The following is a 17,745-nucleotide window of genomic DNA, read 5'->3' as shown; positions in this document are numbered from 1 at the left end:
AGATGTATTCAGAGAAAGTCCGAATACACCTCATGAAGAAGACAGGTTGATGACAATTTTTGTTTATAAATCCTTCAGAGGAACAATATAGTCTATTCTTTGGTGGATCTGCATTAGAGCTCATCAGCAGGAATGTAACTACGCACAGCTGAAAATTAATATCAGAGAGCTGGGGCAGGGCTGGCAGGAGAGGAGCAGTGCTTATAAGTTCAGTGGTGCTTCAATATCAGACTACAATACTCTATATACATCTAGCTCAGGTCTCAGTTCCTTGGTAAGGGCATTCTTCTGTGTCCTGCAACATTAGAACGAATCATTCCGATACCCTATATTCAGTGATAAACTCCTGAAATCCAGATTCAAGATGTGTAAATGTAATACAGTATCTTAAACTTACAGGAAACTACATTTAGTCAGAAGAGTCCAACTGGAGCTGAGTCACCCTCGTGAAGCTCTGCTTAGAGTGTAGCATAATAGAGATCACAACTGTGTGAAGAGCTCACCCTTATGTGGATTCTGTACTTACATATGCACTTAGCTTACAGAGAAATGCCTCCTTTACTACATGCCATAAGAAAACTTGACAAAAATTTCTGGTGGTCCTGTTGACAAAAAACCTGATCCAGCTCCCACCCTTTTTCTGAGGGAGACTGACCACAGGAAAATAAGGCTTCCCAGAAGAAACTAAAGAGTGAGTACTTGACACAATTACACAGATCCGTAAAGCATCTGCTATTTCCCATGAACTCGAGTGGGTGAGCTTTCTACTACATGAATACAAACACAGGTGTTCATATTTGCACTACAAATTTAAAATAGTCACTTGGACATTGATGTAAATGCTTCAGCTTACTGATGTGAAAACATACTGGGGGTGAGCAGTTAGAAAACTCCCTAAAAAGCAAAATAGCTAAAAGCAGGTTTGTATTTGAAACAAATATTAGAGTGGCATAGCTTCTTCCAAGCACAGAAACAGAACAATGCAAGTCTAGAAGCAGAACAGCTGCAAGTATAGGACCTGAAAGAAAAAAATGAAAATAGAAAGCTAATCTGTGTTGAAACTTAACGTTGAAACTCTTATTATATAGACATATCTTGAGTCACCTGTCAGCTTGAAACTTCTGTTGTGAAGACAGAGTCAATAATTCTAACGCAACGAACTTATATCACTCAGCAAACAGTAAATATACAACACACCCGTTACAAAAGTGAATGTTATTTACTTGTGACATGGGTGCATGGAAATCTGCCCAAAGACCTAAACAACAATTTACATGCAAGAGATTATTAAGAAATTATTAAGGCGAAAAGCGTTCCACAGTTACATCCAAACGGAAAAAAAAAAGACCATCTCCAGCATCACCTAACTCGGAAGGTCCCTCTCTATGGGAGTATTTCTTATGCACAAGAAATAAGCTGAACTACCCCCATCTGTCATGACAGTTCATCGTTGTCAGGGGAACAATCTGAAAAACCGAGCTTGGTTTATGATATCAGGTAACATAGCACTTACTTGCCACAGAGAAGGAAAGACTAGAGCTCTTAATCAGGACCAGAAAAATAAATTTAAAAAAAGAAACAAGACATTTAACCCCTGAAGCTAGCTAACTAGCTCCTCAGAGATCCCTACTACTTTCATTCAGTCTAGAACTGTGAGATTGGAGTTGTCTCTGTGTTTCATTGCTTCTGAATGTAAAGTAGGTTGAAAAAATGATACATTGTAACAGGTTTCCAAGCATTTTGCTAATCACTTCCTGTTCATAAGCATACATGGACTATATACTGCACACAGCACCCACCTATTACAGTAATGCAAGAGTAGCTATATTGAGGTTACGATTCCTCCCTTCCTCAGATTTCACGTTGTGATGGTTGCTATGATTGTAGCTATCCATGGCAAATATAGCTTTTATAATTCATGGATGGAAAAGTATTATTTTAGGTAAATGGATCCATTAGACCCATGAATAATCAGTCTTTCTTTTGTTTTTTTGTTTTTTGTTTTTTTTTGTACAAGGAACTCCAATTCATTTGATAACACCCCACTGTAATATGCTTAATTTTTTTATACACCTCTGTAGTCCCCTTGTACCTTGGACAGTATTTTGTGCAGATAGCAGTGTGCAACTCATTCACTGATGGCATTCTGAAAGTAGCATTTTACTTTGCTACTCCTGAGTAACAACTGGTTTATACCAAAGAGAGCTCTTGTTCACATCTAAGGACAAAAGCTAAAGATAACCCTTTCTAAATATCAACAATATGTCCTGATAATTCTCAGCATCATCCATTTTCAAACATTTGGTTCATTTATGGCATTCTTTTCCTTTCTGATGGAGCACATCTTAACTTCTTGAATAATGCTGCTTTGGATATTTTGCTCCCTATTTTATTTCCCCCATTCTGTTTCAAGTGTGTTCACTTTACCCTCAGTTGATAGGATCAGGTTCTGATTTAATTTTTCATTGATACCAAAGGGGCTGAAGATTCTACTCATGATTTTCATTAATCTGTGCTACTGTTTGTCTGCTGCTCACTACATATTCCTTTAATGCCTTACAAGTTTTTGCACAGGCACAAGCTTCTAAACAATGGCTCTTTCCCACATCCCAGTCCTTATTCAGAACTGGTCACATCACTGCTACTGCCATTTGCCCACAACTTTGGGACTAGCTTGTCAGCTTGTATAAAGTCCCAGGCCTATGAGGTTGGGGAAGGTATCTGCTGTTTTTAAAGATTTACTATGTATTTTACAGGATCAGCCCATGGCAGAACCAATATAAACTGTGGCCAGGGTTCTGGCATCCCCACTAATGCCATTAAGTAACAGGTTCACTGCAGAGATCACATCCACAACACTGCAAAAGCAATGTCTCCTTAAGAAGCTGTGCTGATACATCAGCTTGGAACAACATTCACTTAGAGGTGTAGCTCCATATGCCAAAGCCTGTAACAGAAACATTAAGCACTTGCATTGGCACTGAATAAAACACTCACCTAGAGCTGTCTGAAGTTATACAACTGTTTACACAGTTCCTGAAAACATTTTATCTTCTTTTACGAGGCATTATCTGCTTGATTTTGACCATTTATATGCTTCACTCCCAGCCCGGAGTGTAAGCAGGAAGGCCACCTCTAGCATTTGAGCAACTGCTCTCAGAAGTTAACATCCTGAGAAAAGATGGTATTTTCTACTTATGTCTAGATTAACAAGGCTTCTTTGCCAGAACAGGTAGGACTCTAGCTCAACCTAGTGTAAGAATTCCAAAAACCAGTATTGTGACATCTCCCCTCCATACAGGACTACAGTTAATACAAGCAGTACACGACCACATTTCAAAGGTCCCTGCCAAGACACGAGGAAATCATTACATCCCTCTTCTTTTACCTTATAACAGAGCTTGTTTTCCTGCCTCCCAAGACAAGCTTGCACAGCCATTCCTGCTTGAAAGCCCCTCTGGGGCTTCTGTTTCACCCTGTGTTTGTGCTTTCAGCAGAAGGGAGCATCTTGGAGCAGCCTGCAAGGCCTCCCCAGCTCACTCAGAACCTAAAGAGCCTGTCTGAAAGCAGGGCTGTCATGAGGGAAGTGGCCAGGCACAGGTCCCCTTGGCATGGAGGTTCCACCGCTCAGCCCCACGCCCTCACTGGGGAGGTGTCAGGAGGCCCCACTCACACCCAGCCCGTCGCTGCCTCCCCATGCACGCGGCCTCACCTTTGTGTGAGCTGTGCTGTGTTTACCCTCCCACTTCCTTGTTGCACTGCAGTATGAGGGCCATAAACTGTATGGCTGGCACAGCTGAGCCTTCAGCGGCACAGACGGAAGGAAGAAGAGGAGGGGGATGGCAGCCAGCTCCCCGCCCTGTGTCAGAGCACCCCAGGTGCCACCGTGGTGGTTGGGAGTGCAGCCCTTCCCCTAGGGATGGTGCCGCTGCCTGCAGCAGCACTCTGATGCTCACCAGCCACCCTCATGGTCGGGGCTGAGTGCACACCAGGGGAGAACAAGACTTACTTCCCATTCTTCTCAGACTTCAGGGATGGCAACGTGACGGCCCTGCGTGTTGGTGAGTTGACTGCGCTGGGCTCCGTCTTCCTGCTGGCCTTAGTGGGCAACATCTGGGGCATCTGCCTGCTGGTGTGGCGGCAGCAACGGCTGTGTGCTGCCAACTACCTCGTCCTCAACCTCTTCTGTGCCGACCTGCTCTTCATCACCGCCATCCCGTTCATTGGCATCGTGCGCTGGACTGAGACCTGGGTGTTGGGCGACGTCATCTGCCACATGCTCTTCTATGTGATGACCCTCAGTGGCACTGTTGTCATTGTCTCTCTCTCAGCCGTCAGCCTGGAGAGGGTCATCAGCATCGCTCGGCTGCATCACACTGCCTTTCGGCGCCGCAAGCTGCTGGCTGCTGTCCTCTTCATCTGGGGCTTTGCCGCTATTGTCACCTTGCCGCTCTGCTGCTTCTTCACTGTGGTGCAGCTGCCCAGTGTTACTGGTGAGGTAAGGGTAAAAGCTGGACTGCCACCCAGCACGTGTACTTGCCTGTGTACAAAGTGGCCATGCATAGGTTTTTCATTCTGGTATTTTGAAATGCATGCAAAAGTATATCCAACATGACACTCAAATACACTATTAAGTCTGTATATGTTCCTATCTCAAAGTTGCTGTTAGCGTATGATATGGAATTTACGGCGGTAGGTAGATTGTGAACAATTCATCTAACTTATCTATTTGTAGATATGTGGGCTTTTAAAAATATAAAGTAATACAGTAATCGACGGCTTTGCTTGAATGGGAAGTTTTCACAGATTCAGTTTAGGCTGCAGTCAGTTTTTCCTTCGGCACACAGAGAGATAAATAGAACATAATAGGAAAAATAACTGTAGAATGTTCATTTTCTTCTTTTTCCTTTGTAAACAGGAGATTCATATTTGTACCTTGGATTGGCCCAGCCATGCAGGAGAAATAGTCTGGGATGTGACCTATGCTATTGTTGTCTTTTTAATACCAGGATTAATCATTGTCATCAGTTATTCCAAAATCTTACAGGTATTTTTAAAATTTTGCTATAGAACAAATAAACAGTAATTCATTAGGCATCAATGTATCATCTTTGTATATAAGTACACCTAAAGAGTATGTGCATTATTTGCTCAGGTAGAAGAGCATGTGATAAAAATAAAGCATTTCAACCTGTAAATAACAGTCTGTACTTTTCAACTGGGGACATACTTGAACATCACATTACCAGAAGACCAATATAAAATTTGTCCTTCATTTATATATAGTATTTAATACTTGTATCCATTTATGTGTTATTCATATTTAAAGACTGTCAAACTTTTAAATGCTTAAAGACTTTAGTATCAGAAATAATATAAAACTGGATCTTGCATTCCTTAAGCTTAAACCATAGGGACTCACAAGAGAGTTGGAAAGCAAAGAAAGGCAGGACTAGAAACAAAAATTCTTCCCATTTTAGATCTACTGATTTTCTGCTTTCTGCATATGTTTGTAGCTCACAGGTTTTACTAGAGTACTCTTACTTCTCTACAGCTTCTGACTTTGCAGACAAAGACTGTAAACTAAGTACTCGGCATCCATGCTCTTTCTGAGTAGATGTTGAAATATAAGACCAAGACACCAGGCATCACAGTGTATATTCTAAAAAAACCTTTTTTCATATCCCTTACTCTTCAAAAAGCTAGGTAGGAAAGGAATTAGAAAACTTGAAACTAAGTGCTGGAATGCCTGTTTTTTTTTTTTTTTTTTTTTTTAGTAACAACAACATTATTGGTTCCTCCATTATGCAACTAAACTCGTATTATTTATAAGGAACATTTTAGGCTTTTGAAAGAAACTGTAAAATACACAGATTATTGAGCAAGGAATTAATTGGTGAAATGGTGAGCACCAGGGGCTGTGAGTAAATGAGGCAGAGCTAGATGTAGATGTTACCATGAACCTATGACCTACGCTCCAGGCTCTGCATGTATTGCTATTGATCAGGCTCATAGTCAAAATCATAATATCTTTGTTTCCCTATGCTCTAACCTCATAACAATCTTGAGGTAAATGCATCAGATAAACATATTCTAATGAAGAAAAGTACTTGCCTTGTGCAACCTCGTACTAGCTGTAGGTGAAGAGCATACAGTAACTCAGTGGGATTCTGAGCCTGTTGAAAGAATTGCAAAAAAAACCTGCAAACCAAGAAATGCCACAGTCCCAGGTCAGAGACCAGGACAAGAACGGTGTTCTGCTTGTTCTTACAGAATTCAGATTACAGCTGGTAGATTTAGAAAACACAGTGGTATATAGGGACCTAGAAGCCCAAAAATGTATTCAGGATACTGGATTACAAATCAGTCCCATGCTGCTATGCTTGCATTTCTTTTCCAACTTGATAACACAGATGCTAAATTGTGTTATCATTACTCCTGCGCTGAAAAAGGAATGAGGCCTATAGCAGGTTCCCATATGTTATAATTGGATCTTCTCTCTCACATAGCTATTCAGGAAGCAACCAGAACTCAGCTGGAGAATATTTTAATCCCTGAGTCATTCCCAAGAACAGATTCACTCTAACTTTGTGAGAACACTCTATGATAACTACAGCCAGTACGAAGCTGAGTTACTGGAAGCACTTCAAAGCATTATTGTAATCAGATAAGACAGCACCAATGATGATGATTCACTACAAAGATAAGACCTCTAATTTGATGAGAAATGTACTCTCCAAAGGTACCTAAATTTAATCAGAATCTGAGTATTAATTTTTTGCAATACTTCCAGAAATGACAGATTAGAAGGCGATTTGTTAACTGAATTGTTTTTGCAGTGTTCCCTCTCTCAGGCAAGATTCAACCCATATGGATTTAGACAATAGGCAAGAACCAGTAAAGAAATTAATGTTGGGAGGATATTATTTGTATATACATGACCTTTAAGTTTCTGGTCTTCAGATATGGTCCAGGTGTCCACTGTAGTTATCAAGATTCATTATGCTGGGCACACCAGAAAGGGATCCACAACTTCTCATTATTACCCCATTTCAACTGAACATTTCATTAAAATGCAGTCCTAGTGATTCTTGCATTCTTAGTTCTAGCCTGTGCAGCTCCATCAGGAAATATGAGGGATACTTTCATAGGAAAGATACAAGGCTTGTTGGTTGAAGACATTCTTTAGTTGTTTTGAAAACTGTTAGCCAAGGAGGGCATTCTACTTGTTTCTGTCCACTTTCTGGATAAATGTTTAAAAGTCTGCACTCTTATAGTCAAAGTATCAGTTGTTTGCATTTTACACAAAGCATGTCCTTACTAAGGCAGATAGTGTTTGCTCAGGGAATAACTCTTGTACTGAATCCTTCAGAGTTAGCCTGATTTCTGGATTTCAATACTATAGGATATGATCAAGCTGCAATAGTTTTACATATTTGAAACATCAGAATCCTCTGCCTACAGAAGCAGCTCATGAGACTGTCTCCTTCTCAGGCTTAACAAGTACTGAGAAGCCCATTGTTCTATCACAGGTTTTGATCTACACACCTACATTCTGTTGATAACTTTGCCAGAAGTCTAGACTCTTAAAGAATACTTATTCTAGGCCATCAATCTCTGTGAGAATGTCAGAAAACTGCAGAAAGACTAACAATTTTCTCAAAGTCTATAACCATTATCATCTTTAACTAAACAAGGAAACTATTAAGTGTTAGTGTTAGCATTTAAGTTATTGGTAAAGGGATACATCACATGTACAAGCAGAAAGAAGGTTCCCATGCTCTTGAATTCCTACCTAAACACCAAATTAATCCAACTTTTTGAAAACACCCCTTCTTTACCCATGCGGAGTATAGAAGGGCACCTCAGTTATTTAGCATATTTTTCTAAATATTTCAATTTTATTTAGTTTGCAACAGATACACAAATATACCAGACTTTAAATCTGCCGTGCAAACATCAGTGAAGACACTGAGATCAGAATTTTAGATTTAAAGTTTTCTGCAAGCCCTCAAGATTCAACATTCTATCTAATGACAGATGAGATGCAGCCATGAATAGTATATTCCTCAAACTAGCCATACTCTGGTCTATTACATCAGCCAGTAAGTTTACAAGACACAGAGAGACTTTCATAGTGATGAAAGCAGCTGCAGGAATTCAAAGTGATTCATAGAATGCAATTCTGATTCATGACTGAAAAACTAAGAGTTTTGACAAAACTTAAAATCCCATTCAAATTTAAAATATACTATGATTTATGATTCATCCTCCTTCTAATACCTACCTTATAATACCAGCATAGCAATCATACAATTAGATTTTGTTCGTTCTTGTGCATCAACAGGATTGCTAGCTATGTTCCAGTTTGCATTTATGGAAAGATCAATGGGTTTATTTAGATAGAGCAAATGAAGTCATAAATTGAAGTTAATGGGATTTCATGAGTAATTAAGGCTCTATTTTATGCTGAAATTTTATGGCTTGTGAAGAGCCATGCAGAGAACTCCCGGCTTCAATAATGCTGATGTGAATTCACAGCTGAGAGGAGGAAAAAAAAACCTTGCTAGTAAAGTAAAAATGTTGAAATGGAACCATTAACAAAAAGTGAACATGGAATTCTGAAATGTCTTTTTTGTAGTCACTTTTAAAAATAGAAACATCATGTACTAAGATCTATTTTGGCACCTGTAAAAATGTATTAAGAATTTTTCTATAGGTTTCAGTGAAAGTTACTTTCTTCTCTTTTACTGCAGATTACAAAAGCATCAAGAAGAAGTTTAAATGCTGGATTGGCCTACTCAGAAAACCATCAGATTCGTGTTTCTCAGCAAGACTACAAACTATTTCGAGCCCTCATTGTGTTGATGATCTCCTTCTTCATCATGTGGAGCCCAATTATCATAATTATTTTTTTAATTTTAGTCCAGAACTACAAACAAGATTTAAATATTTTGCCATCAGTTTTCTTCTGGATAGTGCTATTCACATTTTCCAACTCTGCTGTCAACCCAGTTTTATATAATGTTGCCCATTTTAGACGTAAATGTCAGGAAATTTTCCTCTGTTGTACAGGGAACCCTGTAAGGACTGGGGCTGGTTCGGAAACCTCTACAAGAAGTAAACGTGAAAAACCTCATTTATCTGTCATTACCAGATAATTATTTCAAGTCTGAACAGTGACTATTTTGGATGTCAGTGTCTATACTATCCCAGTTTGACTAGGTTATCATGCTATAGTATTATATGCTAGAGGAGGCAAAAAGAAAAAAAAAAAGCATTCCAGAAAGTAAAATCCTCTTGACTTCACTGCTTTGCCTCAGTAAGATCTGCACAATTTAATCCAATGGATTGAACTCTCCGCTTGTACTGGAAGAAAATGAAATATGGCAGTGAACTTGGTGAATGTAAAATAGTCAAAGTAAGTACTTAGTAGAATTAAATACTATGGGAGTATATTTCCAGTTGGCAGAAATGCTATTAATTTTAATGAAGTCATACTGAATCTATATCAAGAGCAGATCTGTTCTGTCTTTACTCTTTATTTTTACTGAGATCAACTTTACAGTGAAAATGTACATCTTCAGAAGTTTTCTGCTCTTGTAGACTACCAGAAAAAAAAAGCACCTGTTTTTACAGTTAGATAACTGTCTACGTACACAAGGGTTTTCGCAAGTGAGATTATAAAGCTTTATTATCAACATGTGAATTGTTGTTTTAGTTCCACCTTAAATTAAATAAATGGATATAATGCCTACTAATTTATAAATAAAGAATAAATAAATGTTTACTTGTCATGTGAAAAACAGTTATTTTTAAAAGATGCATTTCTTATGACTTCTGTAGTCATAAAAGCAAGCAGTGCTATATACTGTTATTGGAATTCTTTTTGCATTTCTAAAATGCAATTGGAAAAGATTTTCAGTATTTCCTGGGGGAAAAAAAAAAAAAAAGACATTGTACTTGAAAAGAAAATAGAAGTTTTAGAAGCAGATACAAATATTTTGATTTTTAATTAAAACAGTCAGAAATTGAACCCAGTAACAAAAAAGAATAAGTTCTTAATTGTTGTCAACTGTCAGCAATTTAAAATAGTGCATTATAGCAACAATTTATTATTAAAACCAATGCCTACATATGTACAGATATGCATACAGACAATTTTCATCCCCTGTAATCCAAGTTTATTAAAATGTTTTATTGGTTTATTAACAAAATGAGCTATGCAGTTAAGATAAATATATTTTAAATCTAAATGAAGCCATCAAAAATCTTTTTAAAAGAGCACCTGATCAATGTATTAACTCTACATCCATGGTGCTATTACATGGTTTCCTTCCATACTTATGGATATCCTTAAGAGCAAAATCCTGAAACACACACAAAAAAAATAAATAAAATAAAATGAATTGTTTTTCATCCATATTAGGCAAAACACAAATTTCCACCAAACAATCCTGAACCAGACCAGTACTCAGACTAGCCTAACATACTGACTTTACAGTGGAGTAGTACTCTTTTGAGTTTGACAAAAATGCAAGGAGCCTCTGTAACACACATCTCTCAAAGTCACAGCATAGCAGCTGAATAGCTATACTTTATCTTTGATTTAATACAAAAACCTCCTTAACACCCCTAGGAATCTCATTATTTTGTGTTTGTTTTTTTTTTAATCTTCAGAAATTTTAACTCTTGACACGTGTCATTTGAAGGGCAGAGAAAAAACAAGAAAGTATCCTACACTTTATGCAATAAAACACATCATTAACTTTCTGACTGCTGCAGCAAATGCAGCAGCATTTTTATTATGTTGTCTGATGCATCATACAGATGTCTTCCCTGAACATACAGGTTCATTCAAGAGCATCTGAGTGGTTATATTTTTCCTGTGAAGCTTCATTATCAAGTAGGTATCAAAATCTTGTTTAATCTGCCTCTTTGATTTCTCTTAAATTTGGCAGTCTTAAATAGTTTAAATTCTCATCAAGACAAAAATTTCATTTTTATTGTTGTCAGGCACTTTTCTGGTGGGAGGTGTCCTTGTCCCTGCTATAGCAGAGGGATTGGAACTACATAATTTTTTAGGTCCCTTCCAACCCAAACTGTTCTATGATTTTTCTGGATCACTAATGAGGATACCGAACACCACCAAGCTCAGTAGATCTTTCATGCATCTTATCATCAGGACACTTTACTACATGGCAATATATTACTGTTTGTAGATCAGATGAGCAGGTAATAGATACAAGACCTGACTGTGTTCACCTGTTCTGACTTTCTTTCTAACACACGAAAGTTCCTTCAGTCAATCTCAGTTTATTCTAACACATTATTTAGACAAGCCTTTTATCTTGATTTTTAGATTTCAGTGATGATGACCATACAATGGCTCTTGGTAAACAGTTCCAAAGGTTAATGAACTTTGGAGTTAAACAAATGGCTATTTATTTCTGCTCTGAATGTATCCAGTTTAAAGTTCCATCCATTTTATTTTATTATTCCTGTGCTTGCAAGTCCTTTATTAATCAGTTCTCATTGCTTGTGTGGGTAAGCACAGCTGCTTAGGTCAGTCTTTAAACTCTTTCTGAGAAAAAGATGAAACTCTTTCAAACACTCACTGCTGGACACATTTAACAAACTTCCAATCACTTTCTTTGCTCTTCTTTGAAATTTCTCATTCATTCTCATACCCTTCCTAGTTATCAATATCATTAAACATGGCATATCAAGCAGACCTATGCCAAGCACCTATGCCTCATATGACTCTGTAAACATCCATGACTTATGCATTCAAGAATCCCATTAACTCTTTTGTCCATAGCACTATGTTGGGAATCCAGCTGACTCAACAGTAAATCTTCTGCAGATACCCTGTCTTCCAGAAATGCTAAGGTAGGAATAGAGGAACAATGCTATTTTCTTTGACCTAAATACTCTGATCTATTTTCTTCATTCTTCACTATTGTATTTCCTTCATCAACTACTTTAAAGGAAGGTAGGAATTCTGATTAAAGAGAGAAAATTTGTCTTTACAGCAACTAAGAAGTTACTATGTTTAATCATACCACACTGATTTAATTGTTTTACAGCTTCCTTTAATTATTGCTTCAGCTGATATGACATGCCACATAAAAAGCTATACACCTTGGCTCTCCTTCAGATAAGGGAAGTAAAAGCAGAAATGCACTTATTACCAGCTCCAGTTTTCAAATGACAATATTAAAGCCACTAAGTATAAAACTTAATGCATTTGCTATTTAAAGAGACTCCCAATACTAAGTCCTGAACTAAAATTAATTAAAAAAAAAATAATTCTTACCATTATGAACGATAACTCTGTATTTTCTGTCCAAGCAGAGATCTATCTGCCTTTGTCTAACAATTTTCTGTGCCTCTGGAGGCAATCCCTTGGGGTCCCGGGAGAACACAAAGGAATAGCTATCAGCACAAGTGCCATCTTCATTTAGCTCACGGCAGGAATAATGAAGAGCATATGTATCGTAATCTGTGTCCACTACCCAGTGGTCATCATCTGGAAAAAAATCATAGCAAAGCATGGGAGTTACAGAGACACAAATAAAATGTAGATCACCGTCATAATTCCATAACTTTAATACAATAACAAAAGAAATTACAATGAATATTGGTATGAATGATAGCAAATTAGCTGTTAGTTTATATCTACGTCCATTATTTGGTTCTATGTTCTGAGGGAAAGTTTGTTTGTTTATCTTAAAAATAAGCATACGTGTTAGGGGCTATGATGAAGAGAAGAAGGAAGGATTGGCACTACTGCTTCTCCTCTAACATTGGCACAGAATAAGAGCGGCATGACAAAAAGGTAGTAAACATCCTGTGAATCTATGTCTGAAAATTATTATAAAATGAGGCACAAAACACAAAAACAGAACCATATATAAACTACCATGAATATTAAAGTTATTTTAACTCCCTCTCCCCCCCCCCAAAAAAAAGGCATGATAAAAATAGTTAATTAAAAAAAAGAAAAAAGTACTCTTTGTTATGCTAGTTGTGCTTCAAAATAGTCATAAATATTCCCTCCCAGGAATATAACTTAAGTTATATATTTAAGGTGAAAGATTAATACAATTTGCCATTTGAATGCAGTTCTTTTCCCCATTTCTCCTGTGGGTGGTGACCACAGTTTTTAAGAAGATAGAGCCCGAGGTCAGTCAGCAATCTGAAGTATCCATGAAAACATGATTCATCAGCATGCTTTGAGGTAATTCAGCAACAATTCAAGAGCAATTGGCAACAAAAGCATTCTTTTTAACTGAATTTTTGGAGAGAATGGAGCTTCAATCACTTCCAAATTCCATCTGCTGCTCTTGGAAACAATCCATAGAAATGTCCTGAGCTACAAGTAACTGAACGTCTACTTCATCAAGAAACTAATTTTGCATAGAGTGTGAAAGATGAAAGGAAAATATGAATATATATTTACTGTATGATATTTGTAAAAAGAGATAAATCTCTGCATTTGCAGATATTAGATTATGCAAAAGAATAGTAATAAAATCCTCTTCTCTACTAGACCAAGTCTGACATTAGGCTTTTCATAGAGAGCAGCAAATGAATTCTGAAATAAAATAAGGCATAAAATACTACAAAAATACTACATTTACCTTTTATTTCTTCTGAATAGTCACGTTAGATTATATGATAGGGTAGCAATCAAAATAAATATGAAGATATACAAAGGCCTGGTCTTCTCTTGCTTAAAGAGAACTAGCCAGATGTCTCATCAAAAAATAGTGATCACCTTGTTCACATTAAGACTTTGCTATATTATAGTTTTTGCACAGTTTAAGTGGTCAAGAAATCCAACGCTGCACTCTTCCCCAGCATCAACATTCAGCATAATCAGGCTCCCAATTAGCTCTATATCTTCTAGAGTTAATTACTCACTTCCTTTCTGCAGAAAAGAGGCAACACCCCAGTACTTCATCTTGAACTTGGCAGGATCCTCTGTGTCAGTGAAAGAGCCAATCATATCAGCACAGACATCCCAGTTACTGCAGCCAGGGAGAAATAAAATATCATGTTCAAACCTGACAGCAGACTTGGTGAGACTGTGACTAGCACAAGGATAGCAGGCTGGATTTGATTAAGATCAAGCAAAGCAGAAGGGTAGTGAAATAGAACAAGAGGATGATTGCAAACAGCTTACTTGAAAAGTCTGACTCTGCCCTTTGCAGTGGCACTCATCTGTCCATTCTCATCTACAGTGAACTGGGCAACCACATTGTCCTGCAGAAACAGCCCCTCAGGATCTTTTTTTGCCATGGCGTACCAGGTGCCACTGTACTGCAAGGAAAAGAAAAAGCCTACAGTTAGACCTAGAAGTATGGAAAATACTAGAAACAGACACTGCAAACTGGGGTAGGATATCAGAAGGAGTGAAACATAGATCTTTGACACCGTGCCTTGAAGTTTATCTATAAAATAAATCTGGTTGTACCAACAGTGTAAGACCACCAGTATGTCCTAGGGCAAACAGAAGAACGGACTGCTTTTCTGGCATCTTTTTTCTGTTTGCAGTTTTCTTGTACTGAGAAAAAAATTGGTGGAAGGAGGATAGCTACTGGCAGATCTTGACACATCTACGTATAAATATGTCTTCCTTTATAGTTATTCTGAAAACATCATGCATTTTTTGCAGGAAAAAAACTGAGTCACTACACTCCTTTTCTATTTAAACCATAAAAGTTGAGAGCAGTCTGCTAACCTCAGTTTTTGCAGTATTCCTGTATCAGTTGTATCAGGATCCAGTACTGTGAGGTACAGGCATCAATATGCACTTCCACTCTTTTAAAGATTGCAGTCAGAGTGAAAACATAAACACATGATGCCAGATTCTGTAGCCCAGGAAGGACTACTAGGCAAGATATCAAAGATTCTGAAGAGAAAGATTTACCCTGTTCTTGTCGAAGTTCTCCTTGACTTTGAAGTTGCTCACACGGCAGTCCCTCTCTGCCATGCTGCTGCCCAGAAAGGCCAGTGCCAGAAGCAGCAGAGATCTCCTTGTGTAGGCCATTCTGTCCCTGCAGCAACAGCAAAGAGACAAACAACATCAGAAATGGCTTCCGTCAGACCCTCAGGGAAAGGACGAGAGCTGCCCCAACAAGTCCCCAGGGCATTGTGCAGTTTTCCTGATGCACCTGCAGGAAAGGTGCCCAATTGCCCCCAGCCCACTCCAGCAGATCCCTTACAGACAGCACCCCTCCCTGCAGCTTCAGGAGAGCTCTGTCTTGGTGGCAGCGGCCGGGACGTTCAGACAGGGAATGCTTTATGTAGTCCTGAGGCTTTCGCAACTGCCTGAGGGACAAAGCCAGCATTGGAGGGGGAGCAGGGAGGCAGGTTGATGAAGGCTGCAGTCTGGGCCCCATTCACAATAGCCCCTTGCATAACATCCATGGGCTCCAGTGGTCTTTGACCCTTATCTTTAGCCAAGCACCTCTAGGATCAAAAGCGGCTCTGGTTTGACCTAACTCAAAAGGCAGAGCTCTCATTGTGGGGGTAGGGGTGTGCACATATGTGGCGAGGACAAAGGGAAGGAGAACCAACCCATCTTCTCACAGTGGGAGAGCCAGTTGCCTCCACCTTCTCTGCTATTGTACACACTGCTGTCCAAAGTCCTTCTTACCCAATATGCTCAACCCAGTCACAAGGTGCAGGCTTGTTTCCTCTACCTCCTCCCCAAATTCCTTTCCTCTCTTTCACTGATAAACATAGGAAAACATCATACTTGCAAGTTTCTGCTAACATCTTTGAAATCCTGCTCATTCCTGAATCACTTGAGATCCCCACGATGGGTTCCCTCATGTAACTCAAAGGACAACCCAGAGCCACCTCATGCTCAGCTCTTCGGGACAGGAACTGGGGCCCTGCAAAATGTCTGGAAACCAGAACACTTTTATGTGGAGCCTTGAAGGTGATGGGATTTATGTGTTCTGCAAATATTTGAATGCATTTACACACCACATTTGGCCCCCTTGACAACAACTGTAAATCAGAGCTTCCAGAATTTCTATTTTGTTTTTGGCAAACTTGGTTATATAAACCATTATTTTTTTTCTCCAGTCCAAGCAAATTTTGCTGCCTTTCAGTCAATATTTGTACTATAGTTTCAACATCTTTAGGAAGCATTAGAGAAAACCTGTTAATTATTTTCTAGATATGTAACCAGAGCAGGAGAGGAATTATCGTTACCAAGAGAACTCATTACCTACTTATTTCACCTCCAATTTTGAAAGAATAAAGGCAGAATTCTACTAGGTGAGGGTCTGTGTTCATTATTTTAAGAATTAAGCAAAAATATAATTCAAATATGGAGACATCAATTAAGCATACAAATATTTCAATAGTAGCATCTACATAGAAATAAAGCAGTTTATTCAGCATGATATTTCCCAAAAATGCTCCTTAAGCTTCTATTTGTCTTGCACATTCAAAAAATATCAAACTTTTTACTGTAACTGCCCTTTACAATTTTTTTCATATGTAATGAAAACAGTGACACAGACTGCTTGGTTTATCTGTTATTCTTTCTTTTCTGCTTTGTATTGGAATCTTGTTGCACAGATAGCAATGTATTTCTGTTCACTTCCTCAAATATCAAATGTCTTCGGCTGCTCCAGAAGTACTTTGAAGCCTTTGATTCCCTAAATATCAACAGACTCTTTACTGTATACAATATTAAACTTCTTTTTGGATTTAACACAGGAAACATGGAAAAGTCAATTGATATTGTCTTAAAACTTTCAAGAGTAGTCTTTCAAAAAGCCAACATTTCCATTTTTAAACTGAGATTTCAAGTTTGCTACTTTCCACACAGACTGAGGAGCAACAGAAACCTACAGCTTGAATGCAGCTTCCAAAACCTCACCCCAGCATCTAGCAATGGCAATGTCATTTATATAGAGAGATTTTAACAAAGCTTTCACAAAACATACAGTAGTTTTATACATGCATCAATCCTATTTACAAGATCAAAATCAATATAGATTTTCTTCTTTCAGTGTCACATAACTGATAGTAAAAAAAAAAATGGATCACATTTAAATTTTCTTTCAAACCAAAGAAAAAAATTTTTCTTAATTCTCTGCCAATTTGGGAAATGTTCTTATTTCTCTTAATTTTGTTCTCTTCAAAAATCTGTATACAGCTTTATATTCCCAAAAAGGTTCCTTCAGGATCATATCTATACCCAAAAAGCTTTTTCAGTAACACAATTAGTCATGAAAAATTTATGGTAAATGTTTTCAAAGGACTCTATTGTCCCATATCCAAAAGAATTAAAATTGGAAGAAATTTGGCTGCCTCTGAAAAATCTAGATCACTAGTCTTATGATACTTACTGCATGTTGTTGGCAACAGACAGGACACCAACCCAAATTTCACCAAAATAAAAATTAACTTCTGCCAGTAATTTTTAGTAAGATCAGTTAATGTGTGTGAGAGACATCACAGTCTCTTAAATTAGTCTGAGGTCTTCAACAAAAGTAAATCAGAAGAGTAGTGTTTTGTGTTAGGCATCGCACAGCATTTTTTTTTTATCTGTGTACCTTCAATGACCTCTGTAGTATTTGGCAGTTCATCTTGTAATTGTAATTATAACTTAGCTATACTTCCATCTCTGCCCAGTTGAGACACTGTTTACATTAACGAAGCAGCTACAACTAAAGCACTTAGTAGGTTCAACTAGACAAGAGTTTTAGGCAA

General features: G+C 38.0%; 2 protein-coding genes across 4 annotated transcripts; one reads left to right on the top strand and one right to left on the bottom strand.

Moving 5' to 3' along the window:
• Window positions 1-771: 771 nt before the first annotated feature.
• On the top strand, window positions 772-9,946 carry FFAR4 (free fatty acid receptor 4). The gene is made up of 3 exons (XM_010714551.4): window positions 772-4,498; window positions 4,919-5,047; window positions 8,757-9,946. The coding sequence occupies exons 1-3, from the start codon at window positions 3,968-3,970 to the stop codon at window positions 9,159-9,161; spliced, it is 1,065 nt and encodes a 354-aa protein (XP_010712853.1). The 5' UTR covers window positions 772-3,967; the 3' UTR covers window positions 9,162-9,946.
• Window positions 9,947-9,994: 48 nt separating this feature from the next.
• On the bottom strand, window positions 9,995-17,515 carry RBP4 (retinol binding protein 4). 3 transcript variants are annotated; one of them, XM_085229470.1, is made up of 6 exons: window positions 17,382-17,515; window positions 14,939-15,065; window positions 14,192-14,328; window positions 13,930-14,036; window positions 12,320-12,532; window positions 9,995-10,370 (listed from the first exon to the last, which is right to left on the bottom strand). In XM_085229470.1, exons 1-6 carry the CDS (start codon window positions 17,384-17,386, stop codon window positions 10,357-10,359), a joined length of 603 nt encoding a protein of 200 aa, XP_085085596.1. In that variant the 5' UTR covers window positions 17,387-17,515; the 3' UTR covers window positions 9,995-10,356. The 3 variants fall into 3 exon arrangements, with proteins under 3 accessions (XP_085085596.1, XP_003208093.1, XP_010712852.1); XM_003208045.4 differs by lacking the exon at window positions 17,382-17,515 and adding an exon at window positions 15,234-15,372; XM_010714550.4 differs by lacking the exon at window positions 17,382-17,515 and adding an exon at window positions 15,183-15,293.
• Window positions 17,516-17,745: the final 230 nt, after the last annotated feature.

The sequence above is a fragment of the Meleagris gallopavo genome, chromosome 8 (genome assembly GCF_905368555.1).
Source record: "Meleagris gallopavo chromosome 8, MGAL_WU_HG_1.1, whole genome shotgun sequence".
NCBI classification, from domain to species: Eukaryota; Metazoa; Chordata; class Aves; order Galliformes; family Phasianidae; genus Meleagris; species Meleagris gallopavo.
The sequence above is the reverse complement of the archived record's forward strand: the minus strand, read 5'-3'. Positions and strand labels throughout refer to the sequence as shown.

Excerpts from the sequence above, each read along its gene's own strand:
- FFAR4 (XM_010714551.4), top strand. The coding sequence starts at position 3,968 with ATGGTCGGGGCTGAGTGCACACCAGGGGAGAACAAGACTTACTTCCCA. Across the intron at positions 4,499-4,918 it reads TGCCCAGTGTTACTGGTGAG|GAGATTCATATTTGTACCTT; the intron begins GTAAGGGTAAAA and ends CTTTGTAAACAG. Across the intron at positions 5,048-8,756 it reads GTTATTCCAAAATCTTACAG|ATTACAAAAGCATCAAGAAG; the intron begins GTATTTTTAAAA and ends CTTTTACTGCAG.
- RBP4 (XM_085229470.1), bottom strand. Across the intron at positions 14,329-14,938 it reads AGAACTTCGACAAGAACAGG|TACAGTGGCACCTGGTACGC; the intron begins GTAAATCTTTCT and ends TTTTCCTTGCAG. Across the intron at positions 14,037-14,191 it reads GGCAGAGTCAGACTTTTCAA|TAACTGGGATGTCTGTGCTG; the intron begins GTAAGCTGTTTG and ends CCCTGGCTGCAG.